The sequence below is a fragment of the Brachyistius frenatus genome, unplaced genomic scaffold (assembly GCF_029030835.1).
Source record: "Brachyistius frenatus isolate BFR_SWC_R1_liver_20210118 unplaced genomic scaffold, ASM2903083v1 Contig_105, whole genome shotgun sequence".
NCBI lineage: Eukaryota > Metazoa > Chordata > Actinopteri > Embiotocidae > Brachyistius > Brachyistius frenatus.
Window position 1 is genome coordinate 230001 of NW_027210704.1, and position 17450 is coordinate 247450.

Consider the following 17450-nt stretch of genomic DNA (forward strand, 5'->3'; position numbering starts at 1 on the left):
GTGATGCTAAAACTCTGATAGTACGCCTTGCCAATAATTCATCATACAGTTGAGGATTGCTGTAATATTAAAACCATCTTCAAAATATTTATTATGGCTACAATTTACCCTAAAATTTGTGTGACACTTTAGCCTTCACATCACCTATTGCTATTGCACATCCTGGAAAACAGTGATGAGGGATGAAGAAGGGAAAGAATAAGGCCTGGAGAAAGGAAAGCCCTGAAAGTCTGATTATCTAACGGGTTTATACCACAGAGTAGAAACCAGTGCATGCAGCAGCAAGAGCACAAGGACGATTGATACAGAGAGGGAAGGATGCTGAGCAAGAGTGGAAGAGAGATGAGCTGGAATTAACAATGAACAAATCAGGGGAAGCACACATAAACGTCTCATTTGTCATCAGGTGCCTCTGCCAAAATAGCCCTTTATACAAAATGAGTGTGCATATATTTGCAGCCTGTGTGTGTGTGGTCTTACCTATGCAGTAACAGAGCAGGACGGAGAGCAGGACAGACAGACCGACTGCACTGAGGGCTGTACACCTGAGAAAAAAAACAATTATATTAAGGATTTAATTTTATTCTTGAATGTCTCTGGGGAAAAAAAATTAAAATTTAACATTTTTGAGAGGAAAATTATAATCTGTTCTTATCAGAGCCAATATTCACCGCTACATCCTGACAATCAAGTCCCTGAAGCCTTCGCTACTCTCCAGCACATACAATCAAATACGGTCTGCATACTGGAGCTATAAGTTTGCATGTGGTAACATTTGAGTCATAGTTGTGCCCAAAAAAAAATATTACAGTATATGTATTGCACCATTCCTGTTATTGTGTCTGATCAATCTGCACACAAGCAGATCTGTTCCCTCTGTAAAGAAGCTAATGTAATATCAACCCAACATGGGCCAAGAACACCTGCCTTGTATAGGGAGATATCACTTTGATTGGCATATTTTAGGCTTATTTCAAAACACACCTGTGATTAATTGCAATAATTTGTGCACTAATGCCATGGATTTCAGAATGTATGATAACTATCGTCTTTGTATAGTGTGGCAGCCAAACATTCAGTACTGTTACTATAACTCACTTTGTGACTGGAAAGCAGTCTCCTGTCCAAGCCATCAATTCTAATGTAAACCTGATGGAGCACAAAGGAAACTACAAAACATATCTCGTATCCGTCTGACATGTTTTTTTTACTGATGAAAAAAAACCACAAAAAAAAATGGTGTCAAGTTCCACCTCACCTCCATGAGCAGTACTTGGAAGATTTCTTGAACTTGAAGGCAGAGCGGGACAGGGTATTCCTCGGTAGCGGCCTGGTAGGGGGGGAGTACACTGAGCCTGTTGCCATAGTGTAGCCAGGAGTTGCTGTGGAGAAGAGGGGGGTGGTGCCTGTGCCTGTCTTGAAGAGGAAATGCCTGGAGGGCAAGGAAAAAAAAAAAAAGAGACAGAAATTAGGACAAGTATGGAAAAGCGACCCTGTTTACGCACAATGTTGCCCCCTGGTGGCAGCGCCAGGTAACTGTGAATTTCTCCTACCTCTAAGTGCTTTAAATAAACGTTGTTTAGAAACGCTGAGCCACGTGTCCTGATAATAATCCACATCAGACATTCACTGTATTATTTTTTTCAATATTTTTTTTTTCTCCCCAAAAACCGTTGTTTTTCGGTGTATAGCAAGACATGAAACTAAAAGCCAGGATGTAAACAGTCGGGGGAAATATCACTATATTATGATATATTTTAATATTTGAATTAATTTCCCAACCCTAACCTCCTTCAAAAAAGAAGACACTCAAATCTGCGTCTTTTCATTTCGGTCTTTGTGTAAACCACGACGGCTGCGTCTCGCCTCATCTCATACAACAGTTTGCCGAGCCACAGGTGTGTGCAGGCGGGGTGACACAGCTTCATTACGCTCATTAACCTGACAAATGAAGCCTGCAACATGCATTTGTTCTTTCCATTCTGCATCTTCTTAACTCAAGCATAACCACCTTCTGCCACCAGTCGGGGACTAATTTACAATCCATAACTCATCCCCAGTTAATTCTTGCAAAGACTAAAGTACAACTGTGGGGTTAACCACATTTGTCAGGAATGTCAGGGAAGTTGTACAGATTAGTTTTAGGATGACTGCTTTGACAACATACGAGAGGGCACGTTTTTTAGTCACTGACTAATGAGTTTATTAATGTACTGACATCAAAGATTCAGTTAACAAAAGGTTAATTGAGACACAGGAATGTCAGACACAGCACAGCAGGGAAACTGCATATTCCACAGAACACATTCCACCACATCGCGTGTGCGTTGCGATTTTGTTCCCGTCCTCTGCACGGCTTCACATCCCACAAGGAGCGTGTCAGAAGCGTTTTGTTGCTCGTTTTATCTTTATTTTGATTTGGTCATGTTTCCTTGATTTCTGTGCTTCTGTCGTGGGTAAACATTGTTAAACGGCTTCCTTTTTTTTGTCTGTTGTGTGTTTAATGTTGTCATTTCCTTCTTTGTGTTTACAGCTTTCAGAACAGGTTAATACAGCCAGCTCTGTTTTAGTCATTAAAAATATAAATCCTCCTTTTATTTATTGCGTAATTATTTCCCATACTGTGTCTGACAAGAGAATGCATTTCTTTTGTCAAGTTGAAAGACTGTGATTCAGAGCTTGCCCATCGGTGTTGTATTTTGAAAATTGACCAGAAATTCATTTCGTTTTTCTCGACAAACTTCCTGCCCGGGACTGATCTACTCTGTTCAGCTTGCCGCGATCTTCCAGCGGCTTCCATCAAAAAAATAGACTCGCTGCCTATCTTTAGCGGCGCAGCGCGGCAAGCCGCTCCTGGGACACTAGTGAGACGGACCGCTGCGCTGCCGCTGGGATGTGAAGCATCAACTCGAATGACGGCAATTCACTCCGGGAACCGTGTCGGAGACGGAACTGGTAGAAAATATATATTTTTCATTGTATTTAAGTGGGGACGAAAATACGCATACTATAATTAACAATGACGTTACATGTAAATTGAGGGTCTACTAGAAATTATTCCACAAACCGTGACGGGAAGTTGTTTTTAGAGAAGTAGATCTTCTCTCTGTACTGTTATCTGTTAAATAGTTGATGGAAAAACACTGAAACAATTTAGAGTTAGTCCTCATCTGTCACTGAGGATTTAACTTTCTGAATTCACCAAAACAACAAAACACCCACTGTGTTTTCATCTGATTAGAACAGGCCTACCCAGGAACAAGGAGCTATTTCAATATTCCGTTTGGGTTTCAACATCAATAGGCTGTCTTTGGAAATTTCCACATTGGAGAAAATTACTGGCACATACATGTACGCCTGCAGTAATTACCAAGGTCACAATGTCTAATTAATAACAGGACCCTGGCTAACGAGCATCTGTAATTACAATTAGACTGCTCTCTAACAAGGCTGTGTGATTAACAATTAGGACCTATTATAACAAGGGCCCTTCAATTAATACCTGCCTCGAGGCAAGATGTGGAGGAAGGAAGGAAGGAAGGAAGGAAGGAGGGACGCAGAAACAAAAAAAAGCAGAAGGTGACAGAACGACAGAGAGGGAAAGACAATTAACATCATTGTATTTTAATGTGGAGTCGTTTTTTTAAGCTTTTATTGAAACGCAGTCACACAACCAGACAGCAACCCAACACAACAAGCGGCAAATTTATCTCGGATGTTGTGGAGTCACACCGTGAGGTCATTTCATTAACGGCAGGGAATTTCTTTATATTGCATTGATGATTGCACCCTTAATCATCAGTTTATAAAAGTTCAACATCCCCATAAATAAAAGAGATGACTATGTGTAATATTTCTGGTTGTACTTATTTGACTCTGTTAAGTGTTTTGGCTTTCATAGTAAATAGAAAACATGTTTTCTAGTCTAGTAGTTTATCAATCTGACATGAGCCTCTGGGAGATTAATTATTTCATACAACACTGTAACAGGGATCCACTTAATGTGATGATTAGCAGTAAAAGGTCACCCATTAGTGCAAGTCTTCACTTCAAGTGGAGGACTAAAATCCTCGAGTGGTGCTCCTCGGGGCCTTCCAGCTCTGCTGCTTCTTGTCTCCTGGTTCACAGTGTTCACCGGGTGTCCCTCACTGAATGGTCACAGTAAACAACTAGCAGGAAGGTCTGTCTATTTACCTCATACCAACCTTCACCTCAGGTGAATTGTTACACATATATTGTGCTAAAATCTAACTCTACACCTTTGTCTTCATTCAGTATGTGCAGAGCAAGCAGCAACCAACAATGACATCACCCGTTGGTTTGTGAACAGCCGTTGTGAAGCCTCGAGTTCCGATTTTTGACCGTCACCATCATGGTAGTTGGGAGTGGTTTAGAGCAGAAAGAGACCATATTTGAAGATGGGGGAGGAGCGAAAAACTTATTTTCTTTTTCATGACCGGATTATTTTCAGATGGACCGCCAGAGAACTAATAAGAAGGAGTGACTTTAGCTAACAACACCGAGATAACAGATGGAGAGATTTTATTGACTTGAATTTTATTCATTGATTGTTGAATTTTAGGAGACCAATTGAATGGCAGTGTATGGAGCCCTTTTTCTGAAAGCGGAAGATAACAAAGCTTTTAATGAACTTCAGGACCAGAACAGCTACAAACACACTTTTCATTCACTCAGCAAGTCCGACGAATTTACTGAAAAGTGTGTGTGCACTTTTCAGTAAATACACACACATGATTCCTATTATATTAAACAAACAGACTTGGCTTTCTGGTAACATTTGCAGTAAAAACGCACCTCATCGACATTTGAGCCAAAAGACATCCAATTTAATAAGTGCCATCTTTAGGCGTCATGTTGGGATAGAAATGTGGCACAACAATATTGTAGATTTATCACTCACTGCAGTGTACTTCATTTCACGACAACATGAAAGTCACAAACAGTACGTGTTGTCGTGACGGGGAGGAGCATTTGTTCATGCTGGGAGGTGTACTGTGTGTGTGTGTGTGTGTGTGTGTGTGTGTGTGTGTGTGTGTGTGTGTGTGTGTGTGTGTGTGTGTGTGTGTGTGTGTGTGTGTGTGTGTGTGTGTGTGTGTGTGTGTGTGTGTGCGTGCATGCATGCCTTTCACTTCATTATTTATCCCCATATTAAATTGCCTTGTGTCTCGATGAAGAGTGAATGAAATATAATCATGTTTTATTAAGCTTTCGTTTAGAGTGAGAGAGATCGAGAGGAGAGGCCACATGGTTATGACTTCAGAAGGAGAGAGGGAAGTCAGATGATGTTAAATGTCTACTCAGAAATGTAAAACTTTGTATTTTTAATTGGTTTATATCTATTTATATTTATATAGAACAACTCCCTGATATCAACCAAATTAAATGGAGACTAACGCTAACACAATCTGACAACAGTGTCCCTTGACACACTGAAATGATTGCTTTTATTTATTTTTTTTTCAATTTTTGCCACCACTTCCTACCTTTCATTACAGCAATCACTTTCATGTGAATTCATTATGAAATTTTAATCATCTCGTGTTGTGAAGGCTGAAAATCTTGACACCAATAAAGCAGAACAGGGCATCGGAACACAGATGGAGATGTTACTCAAACCAACCGATCAAGAAACGGAAACCAAAGCGCAAGGGCTTATGGGTAGAATGACCTGATGTTGACATGTGATAGTCGGCAGTTCGCCATGCTTGGAAAGTCGAGCATGATGGAATGACTTGTGGATTGAAGGTAATATTGAGCTATTTCTTCTTCCTAATCCAGAGACATATCCATCATGCTCAGCTGAAAGTATACAGGCAGGAATTCCATTTGTTTGTGCCAACATCTGTCACTGAGAACAATTAAAGTTCTTCAGTACTCTCATATATTCATGATTCGGAAGAGTTTTTCTTACTCAGCTTGTCATCACCAGCCATCTTAAACACATCAAATGCAAAAAAATGGATTGGGAACATTTTGATAGCAACTGAAAGAAAAAAGAAAAGAAAAAATTGCTGCTTTAGTTTCTCCACGGTGTTTAAAATTCGGTTTTGGTGACCTTCCCAGTCCAATGAGATATATTTTGAGGATATGACCTGACACAACCCCCAAACTCGTAACTCTAATCGTTGGTAGGTGAATATAAACTGTAGGCGGTGTGAGATTTAAGCTTTATAATGGTGGTGCGCTGGGACGTATACCAGGACTGGAACTACTATCAAAGGACAACACACAGTGAGGCAGTCTAAATAATCTACAGTATTATTATGTATTTTATGAGTGTTTCTATGCAAGTCAATTACAGCAGGCGGACAGAGCGAGGATAATCGAGTGTAAAGTGACTGTAACCACAGTCTACTTAGCTGAGAGTAGCATGTTGTCAACCATAACTAATCTGGTACTTAGCTAATAATAACAGTCCTTCAAATGCACCATTCTACCATCTGCATTTACATTACATTAACACTATTTACACGCTGCCTTTTAGTGTCTTTAACAATAGGAGTAAAACGAGGAGGATTTGAACTACGCTGATGTGTTGTGTGTCTGGGTGTATGTGTGTGTTTAACTGTGACATAACAAAAGTGAGGAGATAAGGAAGAAAATAGCTGTAACTAATGTTGGGACAATCAGTGTTGCACATGCTGTAGCTGGCATGTCTAACGAAGTGACAATAGCCAGTGAACAAAAGCTTCTTCCCCCAAACTTTCCCACACATACACAAATAATACACACACACACACACACACACACACACACACACACACACACACACACACACACACACACACACACACACACACACACACACACACACACACACACACACACACACACACACACACACACACAGCTGCTGCCTCCTGCAATAGATGCTCTTGTCTCTGTGCCTAAAATCATGCAATCCCCCCCCCCCCACAGACTGACAAAAATAAGTGCTCGTGGTTTGTGTCTGATAATAGGACATCTTACAGCGTCCAATTAAAAGGAAAGTATGTTGACAGTGTAGCATAAAGTTTAACCCTATAAACCCTTTAGGCTATTTTCAGGGTCATTTCACTGCCTTCACTTTTAAGCTAATTTCAAATTCAGTTCATGAAATTCTGATTCAGTTCGTGTCTCGCACATCCTTGCTTTGAGGAAGAGCAATCAAGAGCAGAACTGAATTTGAAATTTGAGAACTGAATTTAGAGAGTTGAATTCAAATTGAGAATTAAATATTAAGTTTCACATTTATTGGAATTCAGTTTCAAACTAAAATTTCAATATCAAGCTGAGCAATTAAAATAAAAAAAATCTAAAGCAATTAGATAGATAGACAGACAGGCAGACAGACAGACAGATAGACAGATAGACAGATAGATAGATAGATAGATAGATAGATAGATAGATAGATAGATAGTAGGTAGGTAGGTTATTAATAGGTAGGTAGGTAGGTAGGTAGGTAGGTAGGTAGGTAGGTAGGTAGATAGATAGATAGATAGATAGATAGATAGATAGATAGATAGATAGATAGATAGATAGATAGATAGATAGATAGATAGATAGATAGATAGATAGATAGATAGATAGATAGTTACTTTATTAATCCCCAAGGGGAAATTCTTTTGCTACAGCAGCATTTATAGATACAGGAAATAAATAAAATAACAGTAAAAATATTAAATATAAAAATGCACAGTATATACAATAAAATAAAATAGAATAATTAAATTAAAACTAACTAAACAATAGTGCAAAGTTTTTTTTACATTTTTTTTAATTTTATTTAATATTTAAACAACCAAGAAAAATGGACAACAGACAACTGTGTTATTGTTGTGTGATGGATTTAGCCAGAGGTGAGTTATTGTACAGTCTTATTGCAGTATTCAAGTTTGGCAATTCAAATTCAAATATAAATGATTCAAATTCAGTTACTACTAACACATATTTCTGCCCATACATTTGCTCCTAGTTCTATAGGAATCAAGATGTCAGACCAGACTATTGTCACAGTAAATCTTTATTTCAGCACCCAAATGTGTAGTTGTGTGTGACTGACATCAACACCTGCTCAATCCAGTGACCAGTTGTGTCCCTTGACAACAGGTGCACATTAATTTGAGTGTATACGCGTGTTGTCCAAGGGTACAGCATGTCTTTGAGCAAGTGTGTGTGTGTGTGTGTGTGTGTGTGTGTGTGTGTGTGTGTGTGTGTGTGTGTGTGTGTGTGTGTGTGTGTGCGTGCGTGCGTGCGTGCGTGCGTGCGTGCGTGTCTGTGTGTCTGTGTGTCTGAATGCCGGGATTACCACCTCTAAATGAGGACATTCACACTCTCCTGTCAAACCTCCCTCCCTCGTTTGTGTCCTATAGGAACCCAATAAATACCCCCAGCACACCTCTTTACTTTCTCTCTGTGTCTCTGCTGGTGCGTTCAGGCAGCTGGGAAGTCGGGAAAGTTCAGACTTGGAAACCTTCAACTTCCCAGTTGAGAGCGTTCACATAACAACGTAAAGGCAATATGGCAGCCCACCAGAAAATCCACTCTAATTGGTGTCTGAATACAGAAGAGTGACAAACAACGTCGTCATCACCCCATGTAGACCACTACAGGGACAAAATGGAGTCATTATTATTTGTACACTACATTTCTCTGTGTTGATTTTGGCAGATAACGTTTAAAACAGGCAGCAAACTAACAGCAACAAAGTAACAGCCATGTGAGAGGACTGTTAACCCTTGTAGTTGTCTGTCAACATAGTAATTAGTATTGTTTAACAGCACAACACCCTGCTCTAATTAGTATGACCTAAATTAACCATACAATTACTTATTTTTGCGCTCAGCAAGTGTATCTCTACCTTTCACCACAAACATCACCATGTCGAGTGACATCAGACCTGCTTCTCGGAACTCTCAAAAACCTCAGACTTTCCGAATGGGAAACTCCCAGTTTGACAGGCGTTCAGGCTGATTTCTCCCAATCGGAGGTCGGAACTTTCCCACTTCCCAGTTGCTTATGAATACACCATACTTGCAGTTTTAATCGCTGTCACTCACAGTATCAGTCGTAGTTACAAATACAAGTTCCAACATATAGTGGAGCTCAAATGGAATAAAATATGTGTCAATGAAAAAAAGAAAGAAAGAAAAAGAAGTACAGAAAACAGAAAAGTAATTTGAATATTTTCTTTCTGAAAATATTCCCACCAGCAAGCATAATCTCAGACTCATTCACCACATGTTAATGGGTTTGTGGGATGTGGAGAGGAAACATTGTGATGCCAAGAAAATTAAAGCAAGAACCTATAAAACTGACTACATATTTTATATTATCTTTCACAGTCTTTTGCATATTCAGATGATTCACTTTTTGGAGAAAAAAAAAAATCAAACTGGATATATGGCAGATATAACACGGTGATACTTGATATCTCTATAGTCTTTCACCTGTTCTGTGTTTTTATGGGATTTCAGCTTTTGAAAAAGAAACCCTGTTGATGACCTGCCCACAGCACCTGTTCTGATCATGCAAGCGTCCCAGCGTGGCACAGGTACTCAGCCTCCTGAGGAGCTGCCATTAGTTACCATGGTGATCCAGTACATGGAGCAGCCATTCTGAGACCAAAAATGCCTGGATTAAACCCTTCACTCACAAATCTTGTGATAACTCACATCCAGGCAGCTCGGTTTGCAGTGTGACTGTAAATGTGATAAAAAAGGGAAGACAGATTAAGGTTTTCTATGTGTTTATGTAGGTAGTAGTACTTCCTGTAATCTGGTCTTTTAGTGGAGTTACTGACAATTTTAAATCAGCATATGAATCAAAAAGGAAAACACATGTCTAAAAGCCTGTCAAATTAAATCACAGCTTGGAGGGATTTATCACAACTTCACCTCGCACAATGTTAGCATTAAATATATGACCCATGTACGCACACAGTGAGAGCTGTGATTCAGGACAGGATGGAGTAGTGGAGAAAAGAGTGGTAGGTGAGTGCAGGTAGGAGAGGGAAGGAAGAGAGATGGGAGAACAGTAAGGACAAAACTGGAGTAGGGAACTGGAGAAAGGAGGAAGAGGAGGGAACAGGAAGAGGATGACAGAAGGGAAATCTGTGAGTATGGCAAGTGTACTAGGCATTCAGGCTGGAGACGCACCTGTCTCAAACTTCTGTGTGTGTGAAAGAGAGAGCTTCAGAGCGGTATTTGAAGGTTCATTAGATTTAGGTTGGGGTTAATGTTGGGGTTTGGCATTAGTGTCAAAATGCTGGATTATTTTAATAACCCAAATGCTGTGTTAATGCTGTTGGGTAGGTTTGACCTGAGGTTGGGTTATAAATAGTGACCCAGCGCAATGGGTTGGAGGGGTGACTTGAAATCGAGGGCTCATAACCTTTGCGCCCATTTTAATGCCAAGTACAACCCGAGCGGACTTTTGAGCCGCTTTGCTACAGCATGTCAATGGAAACTGTAAGTAAATACAACTGTAATCACAACAATAAAATCTGGAAAAACTCGGTTAACTTTTTTCTTTTAAAACAGCTTTACTCAGTTTTATACAATAGGTAGTTTGTCCTAACTGACGTTAGCGCGTTAGCTATTTTTATATTTGATGTGCAATTGTTTGCCAAGGGAAGGTTTGGTATGAGGAGCATGCCTATGAAATTAATTTGTTTGTTTTGCTAGATAAAGTCACTCCTTATTAGTTTTCTGTCCATCCATCTAAAAATAATCCTGTCATTCATTAGAAAACACCTTATAAAGCGTGTTTTTGGGGAACATGTCTGTTTGATTGACAGGCCTGTGGTGCAGTGAGGTTACAGCTATCGGTGGGCGGGATGTAGTATCGTTGGCTTTCCATATCAGATCGTGTCAGATCCACCACTCGCTCCTCCCAAGCTCATCTAAATATGGTCACTGCCGGCTCCAAACTGCTTAGAACTTGCAATAACTGGCGTCGGCCAAATTCTCGGCCAACTCGAGGCTTTATAATGGCTGTTCACAAAACAATGGTGGACATCACTGCTGGTTACCGCTTGGATGGGTCAAAGCAATAACCCAAACCGGCTGGTTCATAATAACCCACAGTTGGGTTGGTCACTTTTTGACCCAGCACTGGGTTTAAAAAATAACCCAAATGGAGTTATTTTTAACCCAGCTTTTATTTGTGTGTGTGCTGCAGCTCAACTCATCTCATCTCTACTTGTCTTTTTTGGTTTTCCATCAGCAATAAATTGTAGATGGTACCTGGCATTATTTTTGGTATCACCTCTGTCGAAGTGAGCTGATCGATATTAAAAGGTGAAAAAACAGCAGACTGCAGAGAATATCACTCACTGCACACCATGCACTAATCTGCTGAACACCTTGATTAAATGGCATCACATAAAACCCCAATCAACTGTGGTCAGTTGAGGATGTCTGGTACCAAGCTGAGTAGAGTAGAGCTAGTACCACGCAGTGGAATCACAGAATTATAGGTGATGTTAAGGGTTGTGGGATAGTGAACGCATTATGTCAATGACTGTCCTCCTATAAGTACAGAAAGAACCATGGAGTGTGATGGAGTGTGTGCATGTAATAACAGCAACATTTATTCTGTAGGTTTTACATATTTGAGAGAAAACTATAAAACTGTACAGAGACATGCACACATAGGGCCTGAAAGGTTTGTGTGTGTAAAATCCCATGGAAACTCCTGCAAACAAATGTCCAAGCTGATCTACTCATAAGGTTCTCAAGTCACCTGCTAATCACAGACAGACGTGGACCTGCTGCTCAGTGTGTGTTAGAGGCATCTCATTCACCATCCCTACTCTTTTATTTGCCGACTTTTTATTAGAAGCCGTTTTTTTCCCTTTTCTTTTTGTTATTCCCACGGCATTGACTTCATAGCTGACAATCAGATTTCCTTTTGCTTTTGTGCTCGTTCTGTTAAAACGGCTTTAACACATGCAAATACCTAATTTAAATAGAGCAATTTGCACCTGATATGAAAGACGCAATTAGTCTTAGTAAATTACCCACAAGAAAGGTGCAAAATAAATGTGCAATTTTGTGGAATAAACACGCAATTTAGTACCCTTTGTTTGAGATCTTCTAAATCAGGCCCATAGTGTCTGCATTACTGGAGTGAGAGGGAGGTAGACAAAGAAACAGTTGTGGTATCGTGCAGTGTGTGTGTGTGTGTGTGTGTGTGTGTGTGTGTGTGTGTGTGTGTGTGTGTGTGTGTGTGTGTGTGTGTGTGTGTGTGTGTGTGTGTGTGTGTGTGTGTGTGTGTCTGGATGTATGAAGGAGTGTCATTGAGAACAGTATATGGGGTAAAGGTATGTAACAGTTGGTGAGTGTTTTGTCTGCAAAGATTAACTATGGAGTCTATATGATATCATGGCTGAACCCCCCCTACACACACGCGCGCACACACACACACACACGCACGCACGCACGCACGCACGCACACACACACACACACACACACTATCGGATACACGTGAGGAGAGAAATTCCCACTGTGTGAACTGGGCATAGCTTTTATATATATATATATTTATAAACGTGTGTGTGTGTATACGGTATGTCTTTGCATCACCAGTAATGGTAAAACTTTCACTTAGGGTCATTATCGAGGTGAACTGATGATGTTTTGAAACAAATGAAAGATTTGGATAAAGTGATAAAAAGACAGCGACAGTGACTGAAGTGTTGAGTGAAAAACTTGAGTTGGTGATTAAATTATGCTGTTTGCTCTTTTCAAAGAGACCTTGTGGTTTGTACTTGAAAGATTGACCCTGGTTTGAACTTATTTTTTTTAGGCCAAATTGCTGATGAAACTTGACTGAGAAGAGGCTTCTGATTTTGAAACCGCAGTGGAATTAACATGTCACCGGTCACTGAGCAGCAATAGACCATCAGCTGCATATTTGTTATTTAACTGCAGGGCTGTCACCTTGAACATGTTCTGATAGGAAGGATATTTAATCATCCCCATGGTTTAAATGAGATTGGAGCTTTGTTAATTTTTCTACATCTTGCGTATCGTTATACACCTAATGTAATATATGTGTATGTCATTTGTTACAGTAGATACATGAGTGTTATAATCACATTGGTCATTATACGATATATGTATATGTATATATATATTAAATAAAGGAAATTATTCTGTCCCAGGATTGTTGAGTGATTTAGAAAACAGCAGCTGCACTTTGATTTCTATTCCATAAGTAGATGGATTATCGTGTAAAGATTGAAGAGAAGCAGTAATGTGTTCAGTCATCTTGGTGTTTGTTAGAACTGAACTGAATCTGTCTGATGCTGTTTTGATAAGACTTGCCAAGAAATGCTTAATATAGTTCACCCTGCAGGAGAAGACGGCCTGAATGAATTTCTCTAAATATTGTTTGGACCTTTAATGTTTTCTGAGAACTCTGATGTTTTCTTTCAATCTTAGGCGGGAAAATGCTGATATAGTTGCTGCTTTTTTGTGACTGTTGAAGCTCAGATGTGAATTAATTAAGACGATAATTTGTTTTATCCTTATAGCTTAGTAGTCAAGCATAGCAATAATTCCATAATTTTTAAAGATCACAAATTTAAATTTATTTTCCTGTATTAAATTTTTACTCTGAAATTTTTAAAGATTTAAGTAAATACAATCTTGAAATAGTTTAACATCTCCGTTCTTAAGTTTTGTTCTGGAGCGCAAGAACTACTGTTTTGCTTCCGTGTCTTTAAGGCACATTGACCTCAGCCTCCCTCTCTTTTGATTGGTTGACTCTTTTCAGAGGGATGCAGGCCAAGGCTATACTCAGGTTTTCTTTGTTCTTGGAGCTTACTGGCTCTGCGACAGAATCACAGTGTGATGTGACAGTATGTGACAAACTAAAAAAAAGTCCAAACAGAACACATTGCTAAATACGAGGCATTTTTTTATGGACTGAGCGTTTTGATACTTTCATATTTTTCATATATCACCAAGACCTCCTTTATCAGTCCCCCCCACGAAATCGTGATCTGGGATCACAATAATAAATGCAAATTCAAGCAATCTCCACAATGTTTGCAGGAACTTGCAATTTTGCTAAATTCCTGCAATTTTTCTGCCAAAAGTTTAGCAACAGAAGCTCTGCTGAAAGTATTACAGCCTAAAGTCACCTTTCCAAACAAAACTCACTTAATCAACAAAAATAACTAATTTACAATCGGCAAGGATCTGCTCCCTCTCCACTCGCCATCCAAACAAACGACTTCTAGCTAAACGGAAAAAGCAGAACAAGCTAAAAAAAAACACAGAAGCGACAGGCATTGTAGGAAGTCTGGTCTTAGAAAGAGTAGTACTTTGTCAAATTCATTTTTGAAACACACAAGTTATAAAAGACTGCATTTTGTTTTTGTGCATACAGAATGTTGAATTAATATGAATTAAACAGAATTGAAAGCTCTTATTTTGACAGATGATGTTGCCTTCGTATTCTATGTTGCAGTCACAGTCTGCTCTGTGAAGCTACGTCACTTTTATGAACTTGAAGCCCCATGGTTCTCTAAGTAAAAACAATATATAAAAGATTAGAACTAAAATATTTCTGTGATGTGCAGCTTTATTATTATGACAGGAAGATATTACATATTACTCTTTATCAGGTAGCCGTAAAAAATGCAAACATTAATTTATACAATACGGGACCTTTAAATGAAGAGATTCATTGCATTGAGCTTTTCACTTGATCACAGCATTGATGTAATGCTGAGTAAATCTAAGTTTCATCTGCAGTGATAAGACAATAATAATGAGTACATACAGAAAATGTTTTTGAATTTAGGTGCTTCATAGCAACTTTATGCACCTGCACAATATTTTATGGAAATTGCCTTTAAGCAATTATAAATTAAAATATATAATTAACATTCAATTAACTGAACTTACAGTTCACAGCAGTATGTGTGGTAACCAACATATTAACCCCATAAAAGTTGGACTTTGTTTGGCTAGTGTGCACATAAATTTGTGCTTAGGTAAGTCCAAGCAAACCCCAACCCTCAACCATACACGATGGGGATGAGCAAATATTTGATTGTGCTGTGGCTGTTAATGCCTTTGTGGTCATAAGGTAGACTACTTAAATATTTGTATCCATGTAAAAGAGAACATGTCCTCCAAATTGAATAACAAAATATATTATTTTTTCCACGTATTCCACAACAACACATATTTCGATCTGAACATGTAATCGTCAGGATGACGTTGTCATTTAAAAAACAAAACCGTTTTCCTCTGCCATGGTTAAGATTTGGTTACATTTCCGGCACTGAAGCTACTTGTTTTCGGCCAGGAGTGTGGACGAGAATCATAACTTGGTTAAGACTAGGTAAATATCCTGGTTCAGGTTGAACTGACTCCTCTGTGAAGGACTGGTAGGAAGCAGAAGACAAACAGTGGCCTCTCGTGTTGAAGCCAACCGCTTCGCGCTTTCTGAACTTTGCGGCTTTCCGGTTGAAAAATAACACGCCATCCTGCTGTGCTCCTGACACGAGAAAGTCATGAATCCTTTTGAGCATTTTTTTTGAAAATACTAAAGCTGTTATTTTTTCCCTGGCAGGACAGTCTCCAAGAGGCATGTTTTTGTTTTTGTTTTTTGCAGTTGTGGTTTATTGTGCCATTCACACCGTTGTGCAAAATTATTTGAACATCAATTATTTACGTTATTTGTAGACATTTTTGAGAAAAGATGTCGGAAGATGTTGGATTTCCCTGTCTGCAGGAAAGAGAAAGAGAGTGCTGACTGCAGCGTCCAGCGGAGGATGGATGTGTTTGATTTGCCATGCAGTGAGTGCCTCCAGGTCACACAGCATTTATTTTTCAGCTCCACCTGATAGTTTTTTCTTACCCCATCTCCTCAAGGCAGCTTGTTTCATATCCAAGTCTGACTGAATGTGTGTGTGTGTGTGTGTGTGTGTGAGAGAGAGAGAGAGAGAGAGAGAGAGAGAGAGAGAGAGAGAGAAAGAGAGAGGGAGTGTGTGTGTGTGTGTGTGTGTGTGTGTGTGTGTTAGCAAGACTTAGTATTTTTTACACACACCCTCATATATACCACACTCACACAGAATCAGTCTTTTCAGTGGGGGTGGGCTCAGTTTTGAAAGATGACGCTCTGAACTCTGTGTGCTTTACTGTGTGTGTGTGTGTGTGTGTGTGTGTGTGTGTGTGTGTGTGTGTGTGTGTGTGTGTGTGTGTGTGTGTGTGTGTGTGTGCATCAGCCTTTCATATGAGTATAAAGCCGAGCCAGGGACATGGTTTGGCTGTCCCAAAGGTCCAAACATTCTCCAACACACATGCAGCCAAGATGAAGGTGGTTTTTAAATCATGGAGAAAGGCATTTCTCCCTCTATCAATCTATCAGCGTGCCATTTTTTTTTTTCTGGGGGAATTCCAGGGAATGAGACAAAAGAGGGTGAGACAGAAAAAAAGAACAAAGAAAGAAAATAAGGAGGATTTGGCCACAAATTGTCCATTTAAGTACAATGTTAAAGTTACCCTCATAAATTGTCTGTGTGCATATACATGTGTGAATACAAGGCCTTTTTTTAAGAACATAAAACTGCACCAGGTTTCAAGGTTTGGCTGTCCTGAAACTCTAGTAATTCTTCCCAACATCCATGCAGCCCAAATGTTTGGAGTTACAAAGACAGACATTTGTTCGTCAATCAATCTGTCACTCTCCCTTTCTCTGGACTGAAGACATTAAGGAGGGCAGGATAGAAAAGAAGGAAGAGGGAGTGGCATATTGTGTGGTGAACAGAGGGTCAAGGTTAAAGTTGCACCAATAAATTGTGTACGTGGGTGTGTGTGTGTGTGGACAGCGAAGGAACAACGGGCCTTTATACAGTCGCCAGCAAGATGTTACACTCTGCTGGACAGTGACTTTCAAAATATCAGAGAGCTGTGGGGCATTAGTGTTCAACAAAGACAGCGAGAGAGAGCTACAAATTGTTCAGTGAACAGAGATTCAAGGTTCAAATTAGCCAATAAAACCTGTGACACAGCTGAATAGAAACACACGCTGACCTCGAGATGCTCTGCAGCGATCTGAAGGAACAACTCTGATCCGAACTCTAAAACCAAAATGTAAAAGGTTTCGACAAATAAGTCGATTTAATGTATTTTCTAGATCTAACGTCTGCCTAAAGGGAACAGAAATGAGCAAAGCGAGAGCTCTGAGTTGACACATGAAAGGAGCCTTTAGCATTTCGGTACAAAATGCCACAGCAATGATTATTTAGATTTAGGATTTTTGCAGTATTAAATGCGATGTTAGTGGGCTCATACTGTGCCATACCATGGTTGATTTTTTTAATTTATTTATTTTTTTGATTTTATACACGTTATTAATCCCCGAGGGGAAATTTCTTCACTACAGCAGGGGGGGCTCTCAGGGGGGAGATGCTGCAGCAGGCTGC

At 39.6% G+C, this 17450-nt stretch overlaps 1 protein-coding gene across 5 annotated transcripts in view; it reads right to left on the reverse strand.

Annotated features, from left to right (window-relative positions):
- Positions 1 to 17450, reverse strand: part of tenm3 (teneurin transmembrane protein 3) — a 340668-nt gene that overhangs the window by 130298 nt on the left and 192920 nt on the right. For all 5 annotated transcript variants that reach the window (XM_069712012.1, XM_069712016.1, XM_069712015.1 and 2 more), the window contains 2 exons: positions 1259 to 1432; positions 481 to 545 (listed from right to left, as the gene is read on the reverse strand). In XM_069712012.1, coding sequence (XP_069568113.1) covers positions 481 to 545; positions 1259 to 1432 — 239 coding nt within the window. The remainder of the gene's footprint in view (positions 1 to 480; positions 546 to 1258; positions 1433 to 17450) is intronic.